General features: G+C 36.3%; 1 protein-coding gene across 1 annotated transcript in view; it reads left to right on the top strand.

Annotated features, from left to right (window-relative positions):
* Nucleotides 1–1,944: 1,944 nt before the first annotated feature.
* ptgfrnb (prostaglandin F2 receptor inhibitor b) overlaps nucleotides 1,945–16,463 on the top strand; it is a 46,416-nt gene continuing 31,897 nt past the window's right edge. Inside the window, exons 1-4 of the mRNA XM_039648365.2 lie at nucleotides 1,945–2,201; nucleotides 5,906–6,271; nucleotides 10,135–10,542; nucleotides 15,964–16,329. Of these exons, the coding sequence (XP_039504299.2) occupies nucleotides 2,159–2,201; nucleotides 5,906–6,271; nucleotides 10,135–10,542; nucleotides 15,964–16,329 (1,183 nt within the window). The 5' untranslated portion in view covers nucleotides 1,945–2,158. The remainder of the gene's footprint in view (nucleotides 2,202–5,905; nucleotides 6,272–10,134; nucleotides 10,543–15,963; nucleotides 16,330–16,463) is intronic.

The raw sequence follows: 16,463 nt of genomic DNA, 5'->3' as shown, positions 1-16,463 counted from the left end.
GTTTGCACAATGAAGACAGAAGAAAAGTTTTGAACATTGTCCATGTAAAAATTATTAAAATCGGAGGGATGATAAATGAATAAATGGAACATCCGTTGTCATCAATCATCATCAACATCTTTTTTTCCTCTGTGATGATAAATGGAGAAGTGCGTGCTAATCTTGGTGTTGGTCAGAAATTGTCATCATGGAAATAAGACGCTTGTCACAAACACATTATGTGTGACCATTTTTTTGTGTGAAAACATTAAAAAATAAAAAGCAACAACTTTGCTTTTTGTTTGTTTTTGCTTTTAGAAACGAATTTCTAAGAAATGATTTTCTATATATATGTGTTTCTTGTTTTAGGTTGCCACAAAGGAAGTGGCTCAATTAAGCTTGACTTTTTTTAGCACTGCTGTGGACAGTTATTGAAGTTGTGATGATGCACGTGTCGGTTTAGATGTGCATATGGGCTGCATGCTTCACTGTGTGCATGCAATTAAACATTATTAAATAGGAAAAATGTTTAAAGTCCCCCTGTAGTGAAAATCCAGCTTTTAATGTTGTTTGTGTCTACACTGTAAAACGAACATTCGCAAACAGCATCGCAAAGTTGGGTGGTTTGTACAACTCTCGACCTGTAGAGGCGTTTCTATATTGCATGACATTTGGAGGTAATAAATCCTTATCTTGAGCAAAATAAGCAAGCTGACATACAATTCATCCGGTGCCTTTTATTTATAATACATACAAATGGAATTTACGTCTTTTAGTTTTTCAAAAGATTTTGAAGTAACGTGTTTGAAGAGTGCGCATGTGCGAACGTGCTCTACTATGTAAGAACGAGCCAAATATTGAGTCTGGTAATAAAGCAAAATAACTGAGAACAATTAGACATAGTACTCAGATGACATGTCTGTAATTTATATTAACAAATCTAGTGTTCATTGGATCTCAAACAGTTTCATTAAAAGTAGTTATTACTCCACCACGTGCGAAACCAACATGGTTGAACAGTGGGTTTTGGGAAACAGTCGTGACTCGTGACTAGCTAGTTGATTTTTCCATGCATCGTACTATGGTAGTGAAACAGTGAACTACTACGTCGTTGTTCGGGAAACGCACCCCTGATCTGGATGTCATGTTGCATTCTCGGCCAGTCTCCATATGATTTTAGAAGCAGAAGGAAAACAGAATCGATTAACATTTTTTTTTCTCAGTTCTCTCTTTTTTCTCCGAACTGAAACACACTGCCCTATCTGACTGTACCCTCATAGCGGCACATGAACTGACTCTTGCTAATAAAGATGCACCACAAACCCAAGTGTAATAATCAAAGCTCATTTATAGCTACACACTGATTGAGCCAGTATGGTTTAGGGTTAGGGTCAGTGGCTCCAAGTAGACAGCCAGAATGTTTCTGGTTCAAGAAGTGACCTATAAACATGAGTCGGTGTAGGCTACTCCAGGTTATTCTGTAAGTTTGTCCCTCAAGGGTACTGAAAGTCACATTTAGGAAGTGTCTACTAGAACTGTAGTTTCTCAACACTAGATGGCATAGTAGGCATCTAATGTGCTGTTCTGAGAGAAGGATAACTCAATTTAAAAGTCATTTTTCTACTAAAAAGATTACAGTTCCGATTACAGAGTGGATCTGAAACTTTGCAATAATACTGAATTATTATTATATTACATTAATATATATTATATATTAATTATTATAAAAATTGCAATAATACTGAATCTATCTATCTATCTATCTATCTATCTATCTATCTATCTATCTATCTATCTATCTATCTATCTATCTATCTATCTATCTATCTATCTATCTATCTATCTATCTATCTATCTATCTATCTATCTATCTATCTATCTATCTATCTATCTATCTATCTATCTATCTATCTATGAAAGAGAGGGAGAGAGAGAGAGGGAGAGAGACGTAGGGAATCCCGCTTCACTTCCTTCATTCGCTCGTTAAACCTCCACGAGCGTGAATCAATCACGTGCGCGCGTCAGTCATCTCACGTTCGCTCTCAAACTGCGATCCTGACGTCACCCCAGCGAGGGTCTCTCTCTCTCTCCAGATCACAGGTGTGTGTGTGCGTGTGTGTGAACCTGTCTGTCTGTCCTTCAGACCGTCTCCAGCTCGTATCAGGAGTAAGCGGTGGACATGGGAGACACGCGCGCGCTGGTCCTGCTGTTCGCCGCTGTCGGTGAGTTTCCTTCGGGAACGGAAGACAAACCCTCAGCATGATGTAGTATTGACACGAGGAACAGCGTTCCTGTCAAGGCAAATAGTCAGAAACAGTCAGTGTTTTCTCTAAAGGTGACTAAAATATGCTTCTCGTGGCGACGTGTGAATTAGCTGTGATTTAACATGAACCTGAGCACAGGTTAGTGATTTTAAGGGTCAAATTGAGTAAATTTAACTCTTTACCGAGTAAAAAATTGCTGCTTAGCACAAAATTAGATATCATTCAACATCTATCAATCATTCTAAAAAAAGCTTGCCTTAATTTCTTGCTATTATTAGATTTAAATGGCCAAAATGTATAGTAGCCTAATAATTTCAATGGGAATATAAGGCATATTGATATGTTTGCATGTTAAATTAGATCCTATTAAATCTCCCAAACATTATAGTAGCCTATTGTTCTGCCTTGATTTCTTATTATTATTAGATTTACATGGTCAAATTTCATAGTAAATAACTCAAAGGAAGTATGCATATTTGTTATCAATAACTGTTTTGCCTTGATTTTTTTACTTTTTTATTTTATTTGCATGGCCACAATTTGAGTATACCTCAAAATTATTTTCATATTCAAGTATAGATTTGCATATTACTGTAAATGAGATTTATCTCTGAATCTGTTCTGCCTTGATTGTGTTTTGTTTAATTGTGTGGTCAAAAAGTTAATACAAAGTGTAGCATTTGCATATAATATGACTAATGCTCGTATTTTTCATTATTATAAAATTGCATTGATTTATTATATGTTTTTTAACATGGTCGAGTTGCAAAACATTAAATAATTCACATTTATAATTAACATGGCGTGCCATGTGATGACAAAATGAAAGTTGGAAGCTGAGTTTTATGACATGAATGGCATGTAACCTGACACTTTAAGGTTCTAATAGGTGTTATGCAACAGATCAAAGCATTGTAAGGTCCACAAATAAATGGTCTAATCTCTAATTCTGTTGAAAGCCTTCAATATACAGGGGTTTAAAGAAGCCAGAATGCAAAACACTGATCTGAAGAACCTGTCATGAAACACCAAAAATGTTTTAATTCTCAAAGAGGCTTATAGCAAATCATGAACCATTCTTTGTTGAGCCGAAAAATATTGCAAAGAACCCTTGAAGGACAGCTCATTTATTACTCAGATCAAGCCAAAGAGAGGAGAAGGGCGAAACTATCTACTTCTGTTGCTTTGTATGTTACATGAGACCTAAATAAACCTCTTATTATAGAAATGTATGTCTTAATTTCATACCAGTTTTAGATTTGGTCAACATGTAGAGACTAAATTGCATTTATTTGCATATGCACATATTCTCATGCATGTAAACAAACATCAAACCTTTTTTTTACTTCAAGTAGGGTATGTTTATATCATCACCTCTCCTCTATTTTCTTGCTGTTCTGCATTCTTTTATAATATAGACCGGTCTCTTAAACACTGCTCTATCGACTTCAAAGCTGAACATTACGAGTTTGTTATTTCCCCATTGCTGACAGGAATCCCAATGGACTTTTAATAAGCACAAAAGAAAATAAACGAGTTTATGGTGAAAATAACAAGGTTTTACAAACACATTTCTCCTGTGTCTTCCCGAGTTTTGAAGTTGCCTTCAGCGTGTTGCAGGAGCTTTCCTGTGAGAAAGGAATATTTTAGGATAGTCTTTTTTCGTTTGGTGTCATTTGCAAGTCTAGTGGGGTGAGAGAGACGGAGTTATCATTAGCATGGCGATTCATTTGCATTCGGAGTCTTTTATGAAAGTGCCATCATGTGCTTTGAAGATAATCCTCATAATCCCATTGTAAAGTGCCATATGCCAAACTATAGGCAGGACTTGTATGCTTATGAAACTCAGAAATCAGGTTATCAGATTAGCGAATTAGGGATGCTTCCTCAGTTACACCTGCACTGAAGAAAAATGCTATCTTAAAAAGGTTTCATGGGTTAAAACATGTTAAAATAGCTCTTTAATCTGTCTGTCCACCCATCCATCCATTCATTCATCCATCCATCCGTCGATCTAGCCAACTTTCTATCGATCCATCCATCTGTCTCTCTATCTATCCATCAATCTAGCCAACTTTATGTCTATCCATCCATCTATCCATATATCTATCCATCAATTTAGCCAACTTTCTATCGATCTATCTATCTATCCGTCAATTTAGCCAACTTTATTTCCATCCATCCACCCATCCATCCATATATCTATCTGTCAATTTAGCCAACTTTATTTCCTTCCATCCATCTATCCATCCGTCTATCTATCTATCCGTTGATCTAGCCAACTTTCCATCCATCCATCCATCCATCCATCCATATATCTATCCATCCATCATTTTAGCCAACTTCATTTCCATCCATCCATCCGTCTATCTATCCGTAGATCTAGCCAACTTTCCATCCATCCATCCATCCATCCATCCATCCATCTATCCATCCATCCATCCATCCATATATCTATCCATCCATCATTTTAGCCAACTTTATTTCCATCCATCCATCCGTCTATCTATCCATGGATCTAGCCAACTTTCTATCGATCTATCTATCTATCTATCTATCCGTCAATTTAGCCAACTTTATTTCCATCCATCCACCCATCCATCCATATATATATCTATCTGTCAATTTAGCCAACTTTATTTCCATCCATCCATCCATCCATCCATCCATCCATCCATCCGTCTATCTATCCGTTGATCTAGCCAACTTTCCATCCATCCATCCATCCATATATCTATCCATCCATCATTTTAGCCAACTTTATTTCCATCCATCCATCCGTCTATCTATCCGTTGATCTAGCCAACTTTCCATCCATCCAAACCCATCCACCTACCCATCCATCCATCCATCCATCCATATATCCATCCGTCATTTTAGCCAACTTTATTTCCATCCATCCGTCTATCTATCCATAGATTTAGCCAACTTTCCATCCATCCATCCATCCATCCATCCATCCAAAATATGAATATTATGAAAATATTACTTCAAAATATCTTAAGATTTTATGCTGATCTGCTAACAGCCTGACTAAATCAAGTAGTTTTATGCAAGTAAAAAATATAGTTTAATATCGCTAAATCACCAATCCAATTCATTTGATCAACAAAAAAAGTTTCATCACGTAGAAATAGCTCTTTTAGTAAACAATTGCAGGTTACCATTTTACGGTGTGGATAAAATCATAATAAATCAAAATAAAAGGGTTTGATTCGTACTGTAGGACTCATTTGTTCTCCAATTTGGATGAATAAGGTTTTTTGAAAGACATCTCTCACCAAATCTGCATTTATTTGATCAAAAATACAGTAAAAACACTAATATTGTAAAGTATTATTAGAAAATATTACAAGATTGTATGCTGATCTGCTAAAAGATGCTTTATTTCAGCCACCTAAATCACCTAAATACATTAATTTAAAGCAAGTGGAATGGGTTTAATGAAGTATAGACGTCTCTTTAAGGAAACAACTACGGGTTAGCACTTTTACACTATGGATAAAACCATAATAAATCACGATAAAAGTCCCGACTGAGCTTGATTGTTCTATTTCACACACTTTAAAAGCTCTACCAACACCATTTCATATTTACATCATTGAAATCAAATATGATATAAAGAGCAGTCCATAAAGCTCTGTTGTTTTTGTGTTTTGAAGGGTTATGCCACTGCAGGTCGGTGACGGTGTCTAAGGGCCCTTTGCTCCGGGTCGAGGGCCAGCCGTTGTCTATTCGCTGTAATGTTTCGGACTACGAGGGCCCGAGGGAGCAGAACTTCGACTGGACAGTAACGCGAGGGACAGAATTCATCAAAGTGATCTCAACGTTTGACCAAAAATTCTCCGATCGCTCTCTTCAGGACCGCATAAAGAGCGGCGACATCAGTGTGTTACAACTAGCTGACAACGCAGCGGAACTGAGGATTGAAGAGGCTCGCGTTAGTGACAGCGCCACCTACCAGTGCAGTACTCCCAGCACTGACTCCATCATAAGTGGAAACTATAATGCAAATGTCCAGCTGCTAGGTGAGAATGTATAAAATGTTTTAAATAAAACTCATCTGGCACAAACATTGCATGCAAATGCATAATACATGAATTGAAACGGTTATGCAATGTCATTAATGTCTCAAAGTTGTGCAATGCATTAATTGCTAATAGCTTTTGTTTGATGTGTGCAAAACCATTTTTCCAGTGGAAACGTTATTATTACTAGCAAGACTCTCTGAATGCCAACAGCGTCACTGGGTTAATGATATTATCATCCATCCAATCATCCATCCATCCATCCATCCATCCATCCACCCGTTCATCCATCCATCCACCCACCTATCCATCCATCCATCCATCCATCCATCCATCCATCCACCCACCCGTTCATCCATCCATCCACCCACCCACCTATCCACCCATCCACCCACCTATCCATCCATCCATCCATCCATCCATCCACCCACCCGTTCATCCATCCATCCACCCACCCACCTATCCATCCATCCATTCATTCATCCATCCACCTACCGCATAAAGAGCGGCGAGGGATGGATGGGATCCACCCATCCATCCATCCATCCACCCGTTCATCCATCCATCCACCCACCCACCTATCCATCCATCTATCCATCCATTCATCCATCCATCCACCCACCCACCCATCCATCCATCCATCACCCACCCACCCACCTATCCATCCATCTATCCATCCATTCATCCATCCACCCACCCATCCATCCATCCATCCATCCATCCATCCACCCGTCCGTCCGTCCGTCCGTCCGTCCGTCCATCCACCCATCCACCCATCCACCCATCCACCCATCCATTCATCCATCCATCCATCCATCCATCCACCCATCCATCCATCCATCCATCCACCCATCCATTCATCCATCCATCCACCCGTCCATCCATCCATCCATCCATCCATCCACCCGTCCACCCATCCATTCATCCATCCATCCATCCATCCAGTTTAATATCAATATGAAGCAGTTGTCCAGCTGTTTTAAGTAGTTGTAAATCATCCGATATAAAACATTGTGTGCAAATGCATAATGCAGAAAATGTTTCATACAAAAGTAATGTTTTTAATAGAAACACACATTTAAAAGAGTTGTGCAATGCGTTAATTGCTAATGGCTTTTGTTTGACGTGTTCAACGTAATTATTTTTTATCTGTGGACTAGCAAGTCTCCCTGAATGCCAACAGCGTTCATTATGCAAAATTCACTGGGTTAATGATATTATCATTATCTTTAGTTCATGAGCACTGACTGAACGTCTTGAAAATTAGTGTAATCACAGTAGATTTGTGGAAGAACCCACAGGACATGTAAAACAGCTTAATTGTTTCTCCTGACAGCCATGGATGAATGAATTAAATGCAAAAGGAGATTTGTGCTGCCTCTCAGGAAGAGTCCAGTAATCTCAAACTGGGCTCAGATTGCAATCAAAAGTCAGAGGTCGCAATATGAACTGGAACCAGCATTAACTCCCTATTGAAAATATTGTAAGCTGATCCACTAAAGGTGTGTGTAATGATGCTGACTTCATGAAACCACTCGGTTTCAGCATGTCAGGTGCCGTGCTCCCTCCTGCCGGCTGGTTTGAGGCGTAACACACACTCAGATCAGTGGGATCCTCACTGATAAACTCATCGGTTAACTGTTGAATGACACGACTCGTCCCTCAGTGAGTGCCGAGTAAAGATCATATTAATTACAGTTCACTAACCAGCCAAGACCAGGATAGTTATTTATAATCTGCCTATCCATCCGTCCGTCCATCTGTCTATCCATTCATCTGTTCATATATCCGTCTGTCACCCATCTGTCCAACCATCCATCCGTTTTTCTGTCTATCTGTCCGTCCATCGTCTGTGAATCAGTTGGAGGATCATTCATCCGTCTATCTAGCCATCAGTCCAACTTCCTATCCATCTAGTAATTCATCCCTTCATCTATCCATCAGTCCAACTTCCTATCCATCTCTCCATCATTTATCCCTTCATCTATGCATTGATCTAGCCATCAGTCCAACTTTTTATCTATCCATCGTTCCATCTATCCATCTGTCCATCATTCATTCGTCTATCTATCCATCCATCCATCCATGTCTATGTATCCATTTAGCTAGCTGTCTGTCCAACTTTCCATCCATCCATCCCTCCATCTATCCATCATTCATCCCTCCATCTATCTTCCATCTGTCCAACTTTCTATCCATCCATCCATCCATCCATCATTTATCCGTCCATCCATCCATCGTCCATTATTCATCTGTCTATCTATCCGTCATCCATCCATCCATCTGTCCGTCTGTCTGTCCATCCATCCATCCATCCATCATTTATCCATCCAGCCATCCGTCCATCCATCCATCCATCCATCCATCCATCATTTATCCGTCCATCCATCCATCATTTATCCGTCCATCCATCCATCCATCTGTCCGTCCGTCCATCCATCCATCATTTATCCATCCATCCATCTGTCTGTCCATCCATCCATCATTTATCCGTCCATCCATCCATCCATCCATCCATCCATCTGTTCGTCCGTCCGTCCATCCATCCACCATTCATCTGTCCATCCATCCATCCGTCCAGCCATCCATCATTTATCCGTCCATCCATCCATCCATCTGTTCGTCCATCCGTCCAGCCATCCATCATTTATCCGTCCATCCATCCATCCATCCATCCATCATTTATCCATCCATCCATCTGTCTGTCCATCCATCCATCATTTATCCGTCCATCCATCCATCCATCTGTTCGTCCGTCCGTCGTCCATCCATCCACCGTCCATCCATCCATCCATCCATCATTTATCCGTCCATCCATATATCGTCCATCATTCAGCCGTCTATCTATCCATCATCCATCCATCCGTCCATCCATCCATCCATCCATCCATCCATCCATCATTTATCATCCATCCATCCATTCATCATTTATCATCCATCCATCCATCCACCATTCATCCGTCCATTTGTCAATCCGTCTGTCCATCCATCCTTCCATCCATCCATCCATCCACCATTCATCCGTCTATCTATCCATCCATCCATCATTCATCCATCTGCCTATCCCTCCATCCATCCATCCGTCCGTCTGTCCATCCGTCCATCATTTATCTGTCTACCTATCTACCCATCTATCCATCCATCCATCCATCCATCCATTTTTCCATCTGTCTATCCAGCCATAGCCGTCTGTCCAACATTCTATCCATCCATCCATATGTTCGTCCTTCCCTCTGTCCATCTATTTGCAATGGAAGAAAATACATACAGTTTTGAAACATGAGACTGTAATATGAGACTGAGTTTAGTCCATTTACTAAACAACTAAACTACATATTTACCCTGCAGTCATAATTATAGTTTCCACTCATTTATTGATCATGTTGCATGCTCACCTCTTCCTTTCTAAGTGTTTAGGCCAACAATTCTTAATTGTGATCTAGCCAGTAAAGCGTTGTGTGGATAGAGCTAACTTATTTTCCTGCTGAACCTTTATCACATCTGTTTCCACACGATTGGTTAAACGTGTCGATCTGGTTCTGTCACTGTGATGAACGACGTCATGTTGTTCAGACACAAAGTCGGCTTTTATTGTCAGACTAACATTGTATCTTTCCAGACATGTTTTGTGTTTTATTTCATTCAAATGTGTGTCTGTAAAGCTTAGTCCAATGGTTTAATGACGCTGTGCAATGACATTTCCTGCTATAAGATTACTGGAGTGTTCAAACAAACAAAGTCATAATTACTGGTTGCATTTGCCTTAGAATTTTTGGCATGGTAAACTTTAACAGCTTATAATGTTGATGTCAAATTAAACCGAGGAAAGACACACTGACACACCCTTTATCTTTCTATTTCAGTTGTTCCTAACAGTCTCATTGTGGCTCCCGACACCCCGAACGCTGTGGTTCCCGAGGGCGGATCCATTAGACTGCTGTGCAACGTCTCCCGCAGCTTCATGGAAGGGATTTACCTGTCCTTAACCTGGTCGGTCCAGAAGGGCTCGTCTCTGCTCGAGGACATGCTGACCTTTGGTCCAGATTTGGGTGTGACGGTTGGCGACGGGTTCACGGGACGCTACACAGATGGCGGGATGCGTCTAGAAATGGGAAACACAGTCTCACACAGTCTCGTGCTCTCCGGAGCGAGGCCGGAAGATGGAGGGATGTACGTGTGCACAGCCAGACTGTGGACGAGAGAGCAGGGAGTCTGGAACAGGATTCAGGAGAAGGCGATGGAGATGGGCGGAGTGACTGTCACCCCCACAGGTGAGTTCATTTCAGGTGCAACATGATAAAAATAGACTGGAGCACAACAGAAGGAAGCCACAACGCAATGGAATTTAGTCAAGTCAAGCCAAGTATGTTTATATAGCGCTTTTCACAGTGTAGATTGCATCAAAGCAGCTTCACAGTATCAATGAAAGCATAATAACAATGTTCAAAACATCCACGTTTGGTAGAGCTGATCTAGGGTGTTGCTTAAATAGTTTAAGAGAAACATTTGAAACAAAATCTATATTTTTAGATTTTCATACTTGACTTTTATTTATTTACTATTTTTGTTTTTATTATTATTAATTAGCTTAATTTTTGGATTTTCAAACAAATATGTGTTCTTTTGCTAATTTTATTTTTTAATTATGTAAATTAAATTATGTATTCAATTAAATTAAACTGTAAATCATAAATTATTAGATTTTTTTTAAATTATGTATATTAAATTATGCATTACAATAAAGTATAAATTATATTAGTTTGTTTTTTAAAATTGTTTAAATTAAATTGTGCATTCAATTAAATAAAATGAGTTTCTTAATTATGTTTATTAAAATATGCATTAAATTGAAGTATAAATTATAATAGTTTGGTTTTTAAATTGTGTATATTAATTTATGCATTACATTAAATTATACATGATATTATTTTTTGTTTGTTAAAATGATATAATTTATATTATGCATTAAATTATATTATATAATATATTGAAATGTATATTAAATTATGCACAAAATCAAATTAAACTATACATTTTATTGTTTTTTAATCATGCATTAAATTAAATAATAAATTATATTATATATATTTTTAAATGGACATTAAATGATGCACTAAATCAAATTAAACTATACATTTTATTAGTTTTTTAATTATGCATTAAATTAAATTATATTATATATATATATATATATATATATATGTCTAAATGTACATTCAATTATGCACTAAATCTAATTATACTATACCTTTTATTAGTTTTTTTACTTTTTTTAATTATGCATTAAATTAAATTATGTATGAAATAACATTTTTAATTACATTTAAATTACGTAAAAAATTATGCATGGTCAAATCTTGAAAAAACAAACGTCCATTAATATTAAATTGTGGTTTTAAGGGAAAGTTAATGTAGCAAAAATTCTGACATGAACATTTGTGAGTGAACTATTGTTTTAACTCTGTCTGTTGTGTTTTTGCTTATCAGTTTATTTGTGTTGCTGTGAACTTAAAATTTTAAGGCAACCAGGTTACTTAATTTTTTTAAGTTAAACCAAAAGTTGGTTTACCAAAAAAGTTTAACTTAAAAAAAAATGAAGTAACCTGATTGCCTTAAAATTTTAAGTTCATTGAAATGGAAAAATTGAGTTAATACAAAGAAGGAGATTGATTTAATCACCAGAAACTCAAAATATTATGTTATCTGAACTACATAAATAATTTAAGTTGATTTGACAAAAGAAAAAATGTTGTGATTACAAATCATGAAGATATTTTTTTACAGTGATGCTGGAAATGGGTCAAATATGGACAAACCCAAATGTTGGGTTAAAAATGTAATTAAAAAATTTACGGTTGAAAGTGAAAGTTGTCTAACCCAACATTTGGGGTTGTCCATATTTGACCCAAATTTGGGTTAAAACAACCGAGCATTTTTTAGAGTCTATATGTATATAAAATATTTTTTTATGGGTTTAAGTTTCAGTATGTTTATGCACTTTTCTCATATTTAGTAGTTTTTTATTTAGCTTCAATTATTTTTGTTAATTTGATTTCAACGTCATTTTATTTCAAATAGTTCTCAAGGCAACATCGTTAAAAAACTAGCTTTAGTCAACACTTCATTTTAAGGTGACGTAGTTACACATACTACATATAATAACAGTACATTATGCATAATTACAAGTAACTAACCATAATCCTCCAAACCCTAACCGTAACTCTATAGTAAGTACATCTATTTTATTAATACTTATGTAACTACGTCACCTTCAAATAAAAAAGGGTAACGTAAAAAACAACATCACCTTCAAATAAAGGGGTTACACTTTATTTTAAGGTGTCATCGTTACTGTAAAAAATATTTTCAAGATTTGTTATCACAACATATTTTCTTTTCTCAAATCAACTTAAATAATTTATTTAGTTCAGATAACATATTATTTTGAGTTTCTGATGATTAAATTAATCTCCTTCATTATATTAACTCACTTTTTCCAGTTCAATCAACTTAAAAAAGTAAGTAACCTGGTTGCCTTAAAATTTTAAGTTAAACCAACAATATTTTTTTTTACAGTGTAGTAATCACAACATTTTTTCTTTTGTCAAATCAACTTAAATAATTTATTTAGTTCAGATAGCATATAATTTTGAGTTTCTGATGATTAAATTAATCTCCTTCATTGTATTAACTCACTTTTTCCAGTTCAATCAACTTAAAATTTCAAGGCAACCAGGTTACTTACTTTTTTTAAGTTAAACCATCAATATTTTTTTACAGTGTACAGTAATATTAAGCAACTACATAGGGGTGTTGATGGCGCAGTGGATAAGACACATGCCTTTGGTGTGAGAGACCCGGGTTTCGAATCCACTGGGAGACACCAATGTGTCCCTGAGTTCGACCTCTGACATATATAGCAGTTGTAAGTCGCACAAAATCAAATTAAACTATACATTTTATTGTTTTTTAATCATGCATTAAATTAAATAATAAATTATATTATATATATTTTTAAATGGACATTAAATGATGCACTAAATCAAATTAAACTATACATTTTATTAGTTTTTTAATTATGCATTAAATTAAATTATATTATATTATATATATGTCTAAATGTACATTCAATTATGCACTAAATCTAATTATACTATACCTTTTATTAGTTTTTTTACCTTTTTTAATTATGCATTAAATTAAATTATGTATGAAATAACATTTTTAATTACATTTAAATTATGTAAAAAATTATGCATGGTCAAATCTTGAAAAAACAAACGTCCATTAATATTAAATTGTGGTTTTAAGGGAAAGTTAATGTAGCAAAAATTCTGACATGAACATTTGTGAGTGAACTATTGTTTTAACTCTGTCTGTTGTGTTTTTGCTTATCAGTTTATTTGTGTTGCTGTGCCCTCCTGGCAAACTGTTATAGATTCATGATCAAAGGTTATGCCATGAAATAATCTGATTTGATATAATTAAAGTACTTCTGATGAATCACTGTTATGTAATTTGCTCAGATGATCTTTGATAAAGCTAATAAATAAGTTGCATTTGGAGGAAAAAGAAATGAAAGAGTTTCGATTATGGTTATTGAGACGTTCAATAAACATAATCGAAACTCTTTCATTTCTTTTTCCTTGAGAAGAATGGATGTGCTCTTCTGTCCAGTTTTATCTTGTTTAATGTCTTCAGACATTTCTCACAAACCAGGCTGTCTGAATCCTCATTGCCGGTGAAATTCCTGTCTGGTTACCATATATACTGTCAATGTTACTGCAGAGTTTTTAATTAAAATCAGGACGAGCTCCAGAGACCCATCCAGTAGACGTTACACACACTTTGTGTTGTTTGAGATTGTAACCGAAAGATGTTAGCGAACACAGCCTGTGCAATCTAAGTGAGATGTACTGAAGATCACATTGTTCCCCAGAGAAATGATTGAGAGTTTGCTGGGAGAAATTAAAGGAATAGTTCCCTCGTTTCCTCACTCATGTTATTGCAAAACCATGTTATTACTTTGTTTTTTGTCAAAACTCAAAAGTAGATGTTTTGCAGATTCTTCCTGCTACTATATTTTCATATAACAGAAGTATAGAAACAGCTAAAAGTGCCATAAACGTAGGCCTTTAAAGTGCCATAAAATGAAGGTTTCCAGAAAGTTCGCATTTGCAGTGATGATCTTAAAATTTATACTATACCTTTTATTTTTTTATTTATTTTTTAAATTATGCATTAAATTAAATTATGTATGAAATAACATTTTGAATTGCATTTAAATTATGTAAAAATTATGCATGGTCATATCTTTTAAGGAAAAGTTAATCTAGCGAAAATTCTGACATGAACATTTGTGAGTGAACTATTCTTTTAACTCTGTCTTTTGTGTTTTTGCTTATCAGTTTATTTGTGTTGCTGTGAACTTAAAATTTTAAGGCAACCAGGTTACTTAATTTTTTTAAGTTAAACCAACATTAAAAGTTGGTTTAACTTAAAAAAATTAAGTAACCTGGTTGCCTTAAAATTTTAAGTTCATTGAAATGGAAAAAGTGAGTTAATACAAAGAAGGAGATTGATTTAATCACCAGAAACTCAAAATATTATGTTATCTGAACTACATAAATAATTTAAGTTGATTTGACAAAAGAAAAAATGTTGTGATTACAAATCATGAAAATATTTTTTTTTACAGTGATGCTGGGTTGTTTCAACCCAAATTTGGGTCAAATATGGACAAACCCAAATGTTGGGTTAAAAATGTAATTAAAAAATGTACAGTTGAAAGTGAAAGTTGTCTAACCCAACATTTGGGGTTGTCCATATTTGACCCAAATTTGGGTTAAAACAACCGAGCATTTTTTAGAGTCTATATGTATATAAAATATTTTTTTTATGGGTTTAAGTTTCAGTATGTTTATGCGCTTTTCTCATATTTAGTAGTTTTTTATTTAGCTTCAATTATTTTTGTTAATTTGATTTCAACGTCATTTTATTTCAAATAGTTCTCAAGGCAACATCGTTAAAAAACTAGCTTTAGTCAACACTTCATTTTAAGGTGACGTAGTTACACATACTACATATAATAACAGTACATTATGCATAATTACAAGTAACTAACCATAATCCTCCAAACCCTAACCGTAACTCTATAGTAAGTACATCTATTTTATTAATACTTATGTAACTACGTCACCTGTGTAGTGTAACGTAAAAAACAACATCACCTTCAAATAAAGGGGTTACACTTTATTTTAAGGTGTCATCGTTACTGTAAAAAATATTTTCAAGATTTGTTATCACAACATATTTTCTTTTCTCAAATCAACTTAAATAATTTATTTAGTTCAGATAACATATAATTTTGAGTTTCTGATGGTTAAATTAATTTCCTTCATTATATTAACTCACTTTTTCCAGTTCAATCAACTTAAAATTTCAAGGCAACCAGGTTACTTACTTTTTTTAAGTTAAACCATCAATATTTTTTTACAGTGTACAGTAATATTAAGCAACTACATAGGGGTGTTGATGGCGCAGTGGATAAGACACATGCCTTTGGTGTGAGAGACCCGGGTTCGAATCCACTGAGAGACACCAATGTGTCCCTGAGTTCGACCTCTGACATATATAGCAGTTGTAAGTCGCTTTGGCTAAATGACTAAATGTAAATCTCTTGAAACCCTCAGCGAACTCCCTGGCGGTGTGGGTTCAGGACGACAGCACTCTGCCCGCGGGAGAGCCGCTGCTGCTCACCTGTGCGGCGTCTGTGGACGGCGAGCTCTCCGTGGAGCTGGAGGTGACGTGGATGCTGAACACCAGCCGCACGCTGGCACACCTGAGCCGGGACGGCCTGAGGAACGTCTCGTCCGAGCTCGTGGACGTCAGGCGCCTGGGGAAGTGGGACTTCCAGATGAAGGTCGACGGCGTGGAGATGTCGGACGCAGGACTCTACTCCTGTAAAGTGAGCGTGTGGCTTCAGCAGACGAGCGGACGATGGTACAAGGCCGCCGAGAAGATTTCTGACCCCGTACGAGTTCACGTCATCAAGCAGAGTAAGAGAAATCATCCCCGTTACACTGACATGGGTGACATTTGAATAAAATGCCATCTGAGGCTCTTTACCAGTGCGTATGAATGCGTTCTGCTGATGCACTCCATAAAATATTCATTTGATGTTGATTATTTG

The sequence above is a fragment of the Pimephales promelas genome, chromosome 6 (assembly GCF_988280905.1).
Source record: "Pimephales promelas chromosome 6, fPimPro1.hap1.1, whole genome shotgun sequence".
Lineage (NCBI taxonomy): Eukaryota > Metazoa > Chordata > Actinopteri > Cypriniformes > Leuciscidae > Pimephales > Pimephales promelas.
Note: the sequence above shows the minus strand (reverse complement) of the source record. Positions and strands in the feature narration are given on the sequence as shown.